The 14,034-nt window shown below is 45.8% G+C and overlaps 1 protein-coding gene across 1 annotated transcript in view; it reads right to left on the bottom strand.

Moving 5' to 3' along the window:
* RAP2A (RAP2A, member of RAS oncogene family) overlaps nucleotides 1–558 on the bottom strand; it is a 31,035-nt gene extending 30,477 nt beyond the window's left edge. The window contains exon 1 of the mRNA XM_032100076.1: nucleotides 216–558. Within this exon, the coding sequence (XP_031955967.1) occupies nucleotides 216–529 (314 nt within the window). The 5' untranslated portion in view covers nucleotides 530–558. The remainder of the gene's footprint in view (nucleotides 1–215) is intronic.
* Nucleotides 559–14,034: the final 13,476 nt, after the last annotated feature.

The following is a 14,034-nucleotide window of genomic DNA, read 5'->3' as shown; positions in this document are numbered from 1 at the left end:
CGGGGGAGGGAGGCGGGCGAGGGAAGGGAGCCGCGGGGCAGGCACCTGAGCGGGCGTGGGCAGCCCCCAGGCCGGAGATCCGGGCACCGGGGCGGGGGAGGAGGGCACAGAGGGGGGGTGGGGGGGCGGGAGGCCCGCAGGCCCCGGCGGGGCGGGCCGGGCCGCAGGTGGGCGTCGGGCGCGGCCGCCGGAGGAGCGGCCGCCGGGCAAGTCACCTCTTGACGCGGATGATCTGGTCGCGCATGGGTCGGATGTCCTGGAAGCTCTGCTGGTTGACCAGGCTGTAGACGAGGATGAAGCCCTGCCCGTTCTTGATGTAGAGGTCCCGCATGGAGGCGAACTGCTCAGTGCCCGCCGTGTCCAGGATCTCCAGGACGGAAGGGGAGGCGTCCACCTCGATCTCCTTGCGGTAGAAGTCCTCGATGGTGGGGTCGTACTTCTCGATGAAGGTGCCGGTCACGAACTGCACCGTGAGCGCCGACTTCCCCACCCCGCCCGAGCCCAGCACCACCACCTTGTACTCGCGCATCCTCCCGCCAGCGCGGACCGCCCGCCCGACCCGCACCTGCCGACGGCCCCTCCTCACCCCCCCGCCATCGGCCGCCCCGCCCTGAGCCCGCCGCCGCAGCCGCCTCCGCTCCGCTCCCCGCCCGGCGGATGCTCCCGGCCGCCGCGGCGGCTCCTGGGCGGCGCTGCCGGCGGCGGGGCCGCGCTCACGGGCTGCGGCGAGGCCGGGGTGGGGCAGCGGCCCCGCCTCCTCCTTCCCGTGTCGCCACGGCAACAGCCAACGGGGCGGGACGGGGGAAGAAAGAGCGGGAGGAGGAGGAGGAGGAGGAGGAGGAGGGCGGGCACAGCCCCGTCACGTGGTGCACCCCCCCTTCCTGCCCCCGGGCGCGGCGGCCGCACGTGATGCCGGCGGGCGGTGGCGGCGCTGCTGCTGCTGTCGCCCGTGTCCCCTCCCGTGCCGTCGCTCTCCCGGCGCTGTCGCCCGGGAGACACAGCGTTCCCCAGCCCCGCTCCCCGGGCCGGCTCCGCCGCCGCGCGCGCCGCTCCAAGCGGGAAGGGCCAGCCGGCGGTCACGCGCGGGGGCGGGACGAGCCAATGGGAGCGGGGCCCGGGGCTCCCGCGGTTCCGCTTCCCGGGCTGCGGGGCGGCGGCTCCGGCGCGGTAAGTTCGTGCCGCTGCGAACCCGCCGGCTCTCCGCAGGCCGGAGCTGCCCGCGGCCCCGAGTGAGTCGCGCTCCTGGGTGTACAAGTCAGTGCGATCCATCACATCCATGGCAGTGATTCGGCGCGCGTTGGATGCTTGTGGACGCACTGCGGTCTGGGCTGTGCCTGCAAGGGGGCGGCCGGAGGTGTTTGTTGCCAGTGGGTGCCTGCCTTCTCGGCCCCTTCGGACAGAGAGAGGGCCAGAAAAGGTGGTGGTACAGTTTGGAAAAAGTGGTCCATCAAAACAGTAAGGAAAATGAAGATGATTGATGAGATGGAATTCACAGTTCCTCATAGGAATCGGTATCACTCCGGAAAGATGCTCACACCTGTATGCTTCTCTTTGTGCTATGAGACAGACTCCTTAACACTTCTTTTTTCTTTTTTTTCTCAAACATAATTGGTTGGAATTATTTGATACAGGGAGTAAAGACTTTGTTTCCATTAGAGGGTTAAAGGTCAGCCAGAGCCCTTCGTCTGCTGTTCAGATGCTTTCCGAAAGCTGTCGGAAAAGGAGCCCACTCCTGGTGCTGCATTTCTTGTGCTGTTCTTCCCACTGCATTGTCATGTCTTCGTCTGAAGTAAGGCCCAAGGCCTGCTTTAAGTCCAGTTCTGCTTTCTTGTTGGCTTGTTTCCATGTTTCCAAACCTAACAGTGGCAGAGGCATTAAGGGCTTTTTGGAGCACATTTGTCCTGTCCAAGTCTTTTGGTTAAATGGTTGCCATGTGCAATATTTTAAGCTTTCCAGTGTTTTGCTTGGGCATTCTATTTGGCTTTTCTGTGTGTTTTTGATTTGTTTGTTTGTTTTGTTGTTTTTTTTTTTTTTTAATTGCAAAGCTTCAAAACAAATTTATCTTAGTGGGATGGCGATAGCTTTGGTATGTTGAGAAGAAATATTTGCTGGCTTCTTGCAATTCCCATGTCCAAAGCTGCCGAAGCAAACCGGAAACCACACGTTTGAGTGATTTAAATAGATCAGTACCAAAGAGGTAGACAATTTTTTACAGGACTGTCAGAATTCATTTGTAAATGTTGCAGAGGCTGGTCAGTCTACTCAGAACTGAGTAATAGTTTCAACAAATAATCTAATTTCTGTTGGTGACTTGAGACCTTCAAGTATTAGAAATGAGCCTGTAAGAACATGTAATATCACAAAATGCAAGATACTACATGTACAGATTAATAACTATTTGTAGTGTGAATCCAGGAACCCAGCAGAGTAATGGGAAAATACCTGGGTTTATTAGTCAATGATGAAAGGAAGCTGCCAATTTAATGTGGTTGTGAAAAAACTCAGTGTGACAGTGGTGTGCACACAGTCAAGCTTCTGGGTGACTGGTGAGACATTACTGTGTCCAGTTCTGATAAATCATGTCCAGGAAAGAGGAATTTGTACAGAAATACTTCCAGGAGGGTTACTGGAGATGAACAAAGCTTATCTGCAAGAGTACACTGGGAATATTTGTTTGATTAACATGGGAAAAGCAAATACAGGGGAGGGTTATGAGTAACCAGTAAGGCAGGGTGGAGTCAAGCTCAAGCGAGTAGGCCTTTGAGCTAATGAGCAACACTGATGGAAGAGCACAGATCTAAACTGATTATAACCTAGATAGAAAACTAAGCCCTGTCTCAGTGCAGTGAGGGTTTCATCTTCCATGAAGAACAGTGAAAATGGACTTATCTAACAGGCTTTAAAATGTGTTGTGCCTCAGAATAGGAAGATTATGTGTAATTATACAAAATAGATTTAAGTGATCAATGTTGGAGGGAGGAGTTTTGGGCCTCCCTGACTCATCCTGAGACCAGAGCAACCTCCTGATGTTCGGCAGAAAAAAGCTCAGAAAGAAAGCTGTCAGCTGCTGGTTCATGATGAGGAGGGTGGGAAGGCAACCATTCAGAAAGGGGTGACAGGAGTGCTCCCACTGAGGAGATTTACACCAGGTGTTCAGTCTCTTAGATTTGATGGGCAGCAAAATGTTATTTTACTTAATAGTGTATGCAGAGACCTGAGGAATGTAGAAACTGGAAATACAGAGGAATGGTGTATATACAGTATGGAGGATGCAAAAGAAAATGTAGGATGGTCAACTGGAGGAGGTGCTGGATGCTGTGAATGGGTGACTGTTCCCAAGGATCTCGGCATTGCTGTTGTGAGGCTGAACATCTTGTCATTGCCCTGTTTTTCTTGCCTTCATTTTTGATTGTGATTCATCTGGATGAGAACAACAACAACATTGAAAATTCACCTAATAAGTGCTGGAGGCTCAGCCCTAAAAACAAATGCAGTATCAGTTATATGGAGTTATTTATAGTGAGGCGGAGAACATGGGGTCATTTAGGTGCTGCCAGTCTTTTTTCATTGCATGTTACTTATACTTCTGCTATTCTTTACTGAAGAACGGGAGAAAAAAAAAAGATAGTAAATTGCAGGGAAAGAGAAACTTCCTGCCACAAGAGATTGAATTGAGCAAGGCTTGCCAGGCAGATATCTCAGCCCATAGCATGCCTTCCCAGCATGACTTCCTTTGTAGCTTCTCACAGGAGACTCCAGAGTCATCTAGTGCCCCTGTGCTGTACAGCTGGGCTTTTGCCAGCTTCCTAGGATTTAGAAACTTCAGTTTTATTGCTCACTTCTCAAGTCTTTTTATGTCTTGTATCGAGCTGTCTTATTTCAAGCTTCAGTGGCCTGCGGCTTACTGCACTATTTTATGGAAGCCTGGAGTTTCTCAATAAATATTGAATTTTTATCTTGTGCAGAAACCAACACACTGGTTTGTAATTTTTTTGCTAGCTATTGTAGCCTCTGACTATGCGTTAGGGTACGTATTTAAAAGAGGAAAATAGCCTCTAATACCTGTTTCCATTCCAAAGCCAGGGTTTGCCAATTCTTTGCTACTAACAGTATCAGTTGCAAGATGTGAAGTGTAGCAGTATGAAAAAAGGGGGAATCTGTAGTTCCCTCCCTCTGAGAGCTGATGATGGTCTTCTGACCCTGAAGCACAAGAAAATGTGTGAGACAAAGTCTGTCTGTGCTACAAACTCTTCTGGTGTACATTTGTTTTCCATGGTCAAGTGTTCTTTCAAGTGCGTATTAGTAGAAGAACATGATTTCCTGTCCTTGCTTACCATCATGTCTTTACATTCAGGCTGTCAATGCAGTTCTGTCATGGATTTCTCCTAGCCATATGTCATTACAATACTCAGGAAGCATTAAGGATTGAGATTTTGCTTAGTCTTTAATATTTCTTGCTAGATTAATTATCTTAGTACTGTCTATAAAGTTGGTATCAAATTGAGGATGCCACTAGCTGTAGTGAAAAGTGACTGACTTGGCTTACCCTATCGTTAGCATTTTCAGGTGATCACACTAGTAATTTCCCTTTCATACTGGCAGTAAAGTTGTCCTTTTTTTTTTTACCAAGTGCAAAATTGTAGATGTTTGACACCTTTGTTCATGCTTTCTAGGTGAGAGCAGAAACGATCTGAGTGTACTTGTGAAGGCAAAGGAGGTTGGACTTCCTCCGTCATGTCTGGCAGCAGTCGGGTGGCAGCTCGGATTGCCCAAGAGCCCATCAGTGACAGCCAGCACCATTTCCAGCCTGATGGAGGGAGTAGGATTTGGGATTTAACTTACCACACTGGAAGAGCATCTTACAGAAGCAAGGTTTCATTAACTTCACTGCTTGCAGGCCAGTTTGGGTTTAGCAGGGGTTTTTTGTTTTGTTCTTAAGCACATCTAAGCCCTTCTTTTGGAAGGTATGGTGAGTGTGCTTTAGTTTTGCAGGGGTGAAGCCTCATGTGAGCTCTGAGTGAGGTGACTTTTGTGTCTGTGTCGAGCCTCACTGAAGTCAGGGGTGCTCTGTGCCAAGATGAGCTAGCAGCTCTCTACAGACCTCACTGTAAGGTAGAGTCGAAATCTACGGTGATGAATTACAGTCATCATTACATGTCTGCATTGGCTGGGGCCAACAGCTCCCTACATGCAGGGATTCATTCCTGTGTGCTGTCCTGGGCTCAGCACCCTAGGCTGGTAAATTAGGCTGATCTGTCCAGTGTAGCAAGTGTGATGATCATCAGTATTGCTATGCTTTAGTTCTGGTACCTGGTTTTGGGAAGACAATTCACAAAGCTGAGGTAAGCACTAGGAAATTCTTGGCAAAAGTGAGGCTTTAGCACTTGGATTCCCAGCAGCCAAGCATGCTGAGTGGGGAGATTTTAAACCAGATGATTGGGAATGTTCTTTGGTCAACTCTTTTCTCCTCAGTTTTAATTGCTTATAGCCTTCACTTAAGCATATTTAGAGTCAGAGCACCAAAATCTGAAGTGATCTCTTGCACTTCCTGTGATCCATAGGGGTGAAAGCAGAGCCAGCTCTGTTAGCTCCCTGATTCTGCCCAGACCCACACTGCCTTTCTCCCTCTGACACCTGTCCTGGCCCATTTCAGCTCACTGAATTTGTAGAAAGTGAATCCAGACTATAAATACAAATTGTTTTATAATTGCTAGCTGCCAGGGGCTCAGCCATGGAAGAGGAACAGAGTTAACACCATCCTCAACTTAAAACAGTTTAACCCCCCATCTATTGATTCCCAAGAGACTGGTTTGTGTTGTGAAGGAAAACAAACGAGATTACATTCCAGCAGAACGAGATTCAATTAATGTATTTTACCTTACAACTAGAGAGGACAACAAGTGTGAACACAATTACTGTGGCTCCACCAGTAGATACTCATTAAATTGCTGTACCTGCCACTTTCAATTGTGTGATCCAGTCCCCAGGGTTTGGGCTCTTCTGTTTTTTTACAGTTTGAAAGAAATGGAGACAATAGGAGTAGACATACCAAAGTCTTCTCTCAGTCATAATTTAATTTTCTAACCAGAAAGGAGCATTAAGGTGGCTTCAGTCCCATGGGTTTATTTCAAAATTTGATAGGTCTGCAGATCCCCACAGCTTTCTCATTATTGATCTTTCCTAACATTGCTGGTTAACTGTCAAAGGAAGGGGATCACTTTTTGAGTGGTAAGACTGATGTTATTTTAAGTATTTTATGCAGTCAGATAGCCATCCCTCTCATGTATTAAGGTCGTTGTGTTTAATTGAAGATGGTGGCTAAATTAAAAAAGAGTAATTGCTCTTGCCCCCTCTTTTTATTAGTAGTAAAAATTTGATCAAACCATTCCCCAAAGTGCCAGGAAATCTAAGTGAAAATAGTATGAATTAGCTTGTGACCTGATTTTTACTGGTTTTGGTGAACTTCTGCTGATCTATTATGGCATTTCACAACAAAGTTTTCCTTGCTTCCCATAAAGCAAACAAGAAACCTTGATGGTGCTATTAATTTTAATGAAAACTTCCACTGCGTGTTTAAGTTTTGTAAGAAATACTCTTCTACTAATAAAGTTAGATAGCTGTTGTTCAGATGTAGGTTCAAAACAGGGAAGTCAGTTTCAAGATGTAAAAAACCACAGCAAAATAAACTAAAAGTAGGTGATTTATTATTCTATTTGACTCTTTCATTCTTTCTCCTTATGATGTTCAAAAATAAATCAATCACGAGACTTAAGAGAAAGTGAAGACAATGATAGTCTGTTTTTATTAAGATACAAAAGTTTTGCAATATCTGTCACAAGTCAGCCTTTTTTTTCTGAGTCAGACTTGAAAGAAGTCCTTCTTTATAATAATCAGTGTATAAGCATCAGGGACATGTATTTCATAAGCATTAGATTTGTAGGTGTCAATAAAGAATATTACAGTTACAATAATATTTTCTTTTTATGTGGTTATTTTTAGCAAAATACTCAGAACTGAAATTGTAAGATGCCTTAATTGCTCTGAGTTATACTGTAAATTAAAATAAGATTTCCAATATGCTTTTCACATAAAAAGGGGAAGCATTTAATGTTGATTTCATGTAATCCAATCATAACTTAGGTAAGTTCAATTTGATACATGTACTAAAACCAAGTAGGTAATTTTGCTGCATAGCCAAAGGGATGGATTTGTTCTGAATGTTTGTATTTGTATCATCTGTTGTAGGGGAGTTGGTTCTCTGCCAAGTATCCCAATCACAGTGGGAAAGACCCCGAAAGGGTCCCTGAGGAGAGGCAGGTTTTAAGGGTGGACATGGAGAGGTAGGTTTAAAAGGGGTTAGTCACTGCCTGCGAGATGTGACAGCCCCTGAAAAAGACTCAGCTGCCAATTTGCCAGCAAGTGCTGACCCTGTCTCTCTACACAGAGAGGTGGACAAGTGTGCCCAGCTCAAGCAAGGGCCCTTCCCTCCCTCCCTCCCTCAGTGAATGCACAGATTGGAGCTAATTCAGGGGCTCTAGCGGGGTGGGGAGGCAGCTCTCACCTGTACAGTAATTTGTCTCTTTCTACATGAAGGTCTGGAGTTTCCACTTCGAGGAGCTTGTTGAGCCCAACCCCTAATTAGTGGAACAGGAAGTTTTAACTAAATGCTTCAGAATCATGAGGTTTATATATGATTTTTGTCAACACAGGAGTTAATAACTGCTGCCCTTCAGAGATAAACGTTAAAGGCCTGAAAATCATTGCCTCCCAACACTGACTATTGGTTTCCCTTCTGGTCGTTAGTTATTGTTTCTTCTTTTTGCTGCTTCCTCATAGATTGTTTGGATTTTTTTAACAGAAACCAGGAATCTCATGTTTTTGATTCCAGTAGCTGATGCTTTAAGACAACCCAATATAATAAATGTATGATAAAATCATTCCGAAGCTGAAGAAAAGATTCGTGCAAGGCAAAACCAAAAGGAGCTGAGTTTGTGAGGTGTACAAAGCTCTCATACTCTTCTTTAGGTCTTCAGTGCTGTACATGAATGCAACACTGTGACTACTGTTTTCAAGCAACCTTTCAGAGGTGTCTTACAGTGGGAGGTGTATGCAAGCAGGAGATCTGCATATCCTACTTTAAGAACCACAGCTCATTTACTTGAGGAAAATAACACAAAGAATTAGCTCCAGCCCCTCTTGGCATTTCCTCTTGGGCCTTCAGTGGGGGGTGATACAACTGCAGATAGATGCTTGCAAAATAATTTGGGAGCAACCCACACCACACCAAACAAATCCATAATATTAGATTTTTCTAGAATTATTTTGGGACTTTGAAATAGATCTGGTCCCACTGCACAGAGATGAACTTTATCAGGATAGTTTTTCTGGGACAGATTGCAACAAGATTTCCTTGTGGGTTTGGGATGAACATACGGGGCATGTTAGATGACTGATGAAAATGCTAGAACTACTCCATGACAGTCTTCTCAAGGTGGTTAGTGCCTGTGAATTTCTTTCTTTATTCTGGTTGTCTTGTCATCTTCCAAGACAATTTTTCCTCACACAATTTTTTTCTCCAGTTCCTCAGCGAAATTGTTAGGAATGTAAATGCCTGAAGAACAGGCTTTTAAAATTGTTTTCTTTTCCTCCTGAGATAGAAAAGGCAGCGATGAAAAATGTTGGGAGCTGAGGATTGGCAAAAGGTGCCAATCCAAGCTTTATCCAGAGGAAAGATGCAGCAGTCTGGGAGGTTCCAGGGGTGCTCCTGGCAGGAGTAGCAGAGCACAGAGCCATTCCTCCCTGCAGCCAGTTTGCTGTACTAGCAGGCATAGCTGCAGGCTGCTATCAGCATAAACCTCCAGCTATTTTCATTTCATCAAAAGAAGTGCAAAGTTTGCCTCTAAACAGATAAAAAATTCTCTAAAAGAGTCTTGGGTTTTTTCAAATAAGGGAAAGATGCAGCGAGCCAAGCCCTGTGTCCTGTGCCCGTGTGGGTAAAGGTGTATGGAGAGGCATCAGGAAAGGCTGAGGAGCAGCTTCTGGGAGGCTGGGTTGAAGCTGAGTGAACAGCTGGATGTGAGCCTGTGTCACCAGCATTAAGTGAATGAGGGTCGAGGGCCTAAGGCACACAATTCCAGCCAGGTCTCCTTCTGGAGAAGGAGCTTTGGCAGCACCTTGGCTGCCAGGGATGGCGGCAGAGCAGGGACCATCAATGGCCAAGGGATGCTCAGGGCAGAAACAGGCAGGTGTATTGCAGGCAAGCTTCGTCTCACCTCAGCTGCCTCCGAGATCTGTAGGTGCCCTGTGGGAGCTAATCAGCCTCCCAAGCCCCCAGACTTCTTAATTTTACTGATTTAAAAATAGCCTCAGGCTCCTTAAGGGGCTGCAGCTGAGGAGACTCCCTTGTAACTCAGCTGGCTGAACGGGCCCTGTTAAACTCACCAGCTCCCTCAGGTCTCCCACAAGGATGTTTTCCAAGCATGGTAGAAATAGACATTTTTACATTTCTGTCTTTGCATGCATGCCGATTCCTCCATGTTTTGACAGAAGGACACATGGCACAAGGAGATGGCTACAGGGGGATGCCAGTGCTGGCATAGAGCAGAGATTTGGCAGAAGAAATCAACAAGGACAAGCCAACAGGACTTACTGTAGAGGCCACAGACTTTGCTTCTTCAGAGTTACTAACGTCTCAGAGGGATCCTGCTACTTCTCATGCCACAGGTTAGGGGACTTTGGGTTTTATTTATTTACAGTGGTACCATTTTGCATGTGCAGGAACAGGATAGCTGGTGAGGCTGTTTGGATTCTGCCACAGGATCTGTTGGAGGAATGAAGACACATTCCCCATGCTGTGCCTCTGAATCCTCTCCTGGGCCTTCCCATTACCTTCAGCTCTGCCAGAAGGCTGAAGGATGTTCCTGTGGTAAATCTCGTAATCTGTCTGCTGGACAAAGCACCAGGCACCTGAGAAGACCTATGGCTTGTTGACAGCCAGCCTGGTTATCCCAGTGGTAAGTGCCACAGACAGACAGACACACCCCTTGGGATCCCAAAAGAAAAACATTATATTTAAAAAGATGAGATACTTCCATTTCTGACAGATAGGGCGCTTTTCACTGCAGAGCAGCTACCCACAGCTGCTGCACAGCACCGGCAGTGTCCATAAACCCACACACTAGCTTCTCCTAATACCCTGCTCAAGTAACCCAGCCCGAGTCTATTCCTTTCAGCTGTGCATCCAGCTCCAGTAATAAGTGTTTAATCCCACTGAAGCCCACCTGCTGCAGGTCTTGCTTCTGAGGGACCCCACCACAAACTCTGGATGTTTCAATGGGTATCGCCCCCTGTGAATGGGAGCTTCTGACACCACAATGCTGCAACATGCGTTTCTACATAAAATTCACCTTGGGACATGTTTCCCTTGCTGAGCAAACTAAATCCGAGTTCTACAAATGCCACATCTTATCAGGGCCATTTTCTTTATCAGTTTGATTGCAAATTGGCTTGAGTCTATAGACTCCTAGAGCATGAAGCCACATCCAGCTAAGTCTTAGAAGCTGTAAACTAAAGGAGATGGCAGCTGTTTCTGGAGCATTCATGAGGTAATAATAGTAACAATAAGGGGAAGGAAAATAGAGCAGTTTCATTGTGATATTTTTTAGAAAGTAAGGATTCCATTGAATATAAAATTATCATTGATTTTAGGCACTTTGATGGACTAATGTTTGGTTTTAGTGGAGTAATTTTCTGAGAAGAGCAGAAAAAGCTGTGTCAAGAGGGAACAACCTTCACTTTGTATAGAGAGGTGCTGCTGGGTAGAAGTGCTGGAGTCCTTTATTTTAATGGGATTAATTATATTGCACAGGAAACCTGGATTTGAAAGCAGTTCCTCTGATACATTCCTCTTCAGGAGTAATTACCTGCTGCATTCACCAAAGCTCAAAGGCTGATCTTGTATCACACTGGATCATCTGCACTATGGCTAAAATTAAAACAAAGGGAGAGGAAACAAATAAGAAAGGATGTAAAATTCCCAAATGTCAGGTCTAAAAGAAAGTCCTTTCCACCAAGATGAAAGGTGGAACGCCTTTTAGAGTGAACATCTGATGTAGTTGGAGGTGAAACACAAATAAGAGAATAATTATGCTGCACTTGGTTTCCACCAACTGGCTCCTCACCACATGATGTCCCCTCGCTGCTTTACACCTTCTGCTTACCATGGGGTTTCCATCATACCCAAAGACCTCTCATCAAAATTTTTCCTGTGGACAGCATTCACTAGGAAAGACTGGCAAATTTCTCTGGCCAAATTATAGGAAGCAGAAAGCTGCTTCTGCTGCTGAGGTGGGGGTTCGTTTTCAGTCAGCCTGCCCCATCTCTCTTCTCCCTGACCATAAAATGTTGGACAGAGCAGATGAGACATTGCCTGCATGGAAGTCAGATCCTCTCTAGGAAGGCTTACACGACTTTACCTTCCATGCAAAACAAATCTGTAATTAAATGATGCTTTAAATGCTCAGGCTGTTTTGGTTTCCTGCTTTAGTTATGAAAATGAAGTTCATTTGGTCAATTCCACAGGAACTGACTCACAAAGGCTTCCATAACCTTGCAAGGAACTTCTCTGTATGGTCAGAAACAGCACAGCTCTTAATTTGGATCCAAGGGTCTCCTAAGGAAGGCCAGCAGAATCAAGTGCGTGAAGATAAAAGCCTCTGTGCATGAATTAAGACAGGATTGGCTAATGTTTTTCCTTAAGTAGCAAAAGGACATTTCCCCCCTGAAGATTCTCTAAACACTAAAGGGTGCACATTAATGTGCATGTATAGTGCTGGGGAAAGGTGTTTGATTACTGTAGAACAGATCACTTAAATCATCTCATCTTTTGGGCAGCGTGCTCAGTCTGTGGGGGCAAGATAAATTAGTTCATTGCACCCGTTACAATGGTGCTGCAGCGGTGCAAGGGCCACAGCGCGCTCCCCGAACACGAGATGCTGTAAAAGCCTATGTCATCTCTAGGATCAAAGGAAGAAAAGGGGAACAAGATGCTCTGAAAAAACAACCACCCTCAGACAAAAATAAAGGCACGGAAGCTGGCAGGTGGCATGGGGTTCCCATGGTGCATGTATGCTTAGAAGAGAAGTTCAGGTGAAAGCCTGAGCAAGAAGGAGCTGGAGGCAGGATTGGGAATGCCCAGCACCCTGCTGTGTGCTCCAGCTTGATGGAGGAGGGGTCACACTAGGCATCTTTGTAGGCAGCAGGGCTGGAAAGGCTTCAGAAGAGGCAATCCTGCCTAGAAGTTAAATGTTGTTGCCCTCTGGCAAAGCCTCAGTCACTCTCCATTTGCTTATACAGGAAGCCTGGGGTTGAATGCAAAAGGCCTGAATTTTGTGTGGTAAAAGCATGTTTCTGTTCTGCCTGCACACAGAAAAGGATGCCCAGAAAGAAACTATTGCTACTGTTCAGGCAATCCATACTGTGCTACATCTGGCAAATGGAGTGGCTGCAAGTAAGAAAGTGCCGAGCTGGCTGACAATTGGATTTAATTTGGTTTCATTTGCTTTATAGGCTCTCTGTATAGAATCATAGAATGGTTTGGGCTGGAAGGGACCTTTCAATGTCATCTAGTCCAAGCCCCTGCCATGGGCAGAGACATCTTCAACTCAACCAGGTTGCTCAGAGCCCTGTCCAACCTGGCCTTCAGTGTTTCTAGAGATAGGGCATCCACAACTTCTCTGGGCAACCTGTTTGAGTTTTTCATCACCCTCATTGTAAAAACCAGAATTCCATCTTATATCTAATTTAAATCTATCCTCTTCTAGTTTAAAACCATTATCTCTTTTCCTATCACAACAGGCCCTGCTAAAAAGTCTGTCCTCATCTTTCTTACGGGTTTCCTTTAGGCACTGGAAGGTGCTCTAAGGTCTCCCTGGAGCCTTCTCCAATTAATCACCCCAACTCTCTCAGCTGGTCTTCACAGGAGAGGTGTCACAGCCTCTGATCATCTTCACGGCTCTTCCCTGGACTCACTCCAACAGGTCCACATCCTCCTTAAGTGGGGGACCCCAGAGCAATCAACCTTACAAGTAAGTTGGTGAGAAAAACACCGAACAAAAGTTCCCATACATACCTGCAACTCCAGATAAAGTTGGACTTGAAGAAGTCCAGCCTCTCTCATTATCTAACTAAAAGGAAATAAAATGAGAAGTCCCTTGCCACAGCAGGAGTTGCGTGCGTGCTTCTACTGCTGCCCATAAGCATTTACCATGGATTCTGAGATAACAGCTGAGGAACGGGCAGTACCATCAGCCCAGGGACTTACTCCAGTGATTGGTCTTGCAAAGTTCACACTTGTGGAGGAGTGCATTGATTTTCTATTAGAAGAGTTCAACCTCATTTATTTCCTCTGGAATGGGTATAAAGTAGCCACTTTCAGGGTCAATAGAAATGGGAAGCACTTCCTTTCCCATCCTGTAGTTAGAAAGTCCACTGAAATCTGCTTAAGGCTGATTTTCACTTTTTTCCATGTGAGTTCTCTTTCACTTGTACTTGCTTATGTAGCTTTTCTTTTGAGGCCATCTGGCTTGAGGAAGGACACAAAACGGGACTCTTGCCTTTCATCATAGTTTATCTTAGAAATGAACGTGTAGGCTCTACCATCGCCTGTCCAAGGAAAGCTTGTTATCAAGACTTAGAGAAATTAAAGCAACGTAACTAATTTGGATAGAGTAGGGTACAGTCATTTCACATGTTAAACAGAACAATTTATTTGCATACAGGGACAGTCCATCCCATTGCAACTGCACTCAGCCTGTGTTGTACTGACAACATCACACCTTCATTGGCATAAAAATTGAATAAAGTCCATGTGGAAGTTAAGCCTGAAGAAATTATATCACATCCTCAGGGGTTACTATATTTCTTCATTCCTCCCTACAACATGGTAACACGTAAGAAGTGCTTGAATTTCTGTTGTCAATTTTTTTGAGTTTCTCAAGAATTTTATGAACTGCTCTTTAGCAGTTTTACATCCAA

The sequence above is a fragment of the Corvus moneduloides genome, chromosome 2 (assembly GCF_009650955.1).
Source record: "Corvus moneduloides isolate bCorMon1 chromosome 2, bCorMon1.pri, whole genome shotgun sequence".
In the NCBI taxonomy this organism is placed as follows: Eukaryota; Metazoa; Chordata; class Aves; order Passeriformes; family Corvidae; genus Corvus; species Corvus moneduloides.
Note: the sequence above shows the minus strand (reverse complement) of the source record. Positions and strands in the feature narration are given on the sequence as shown.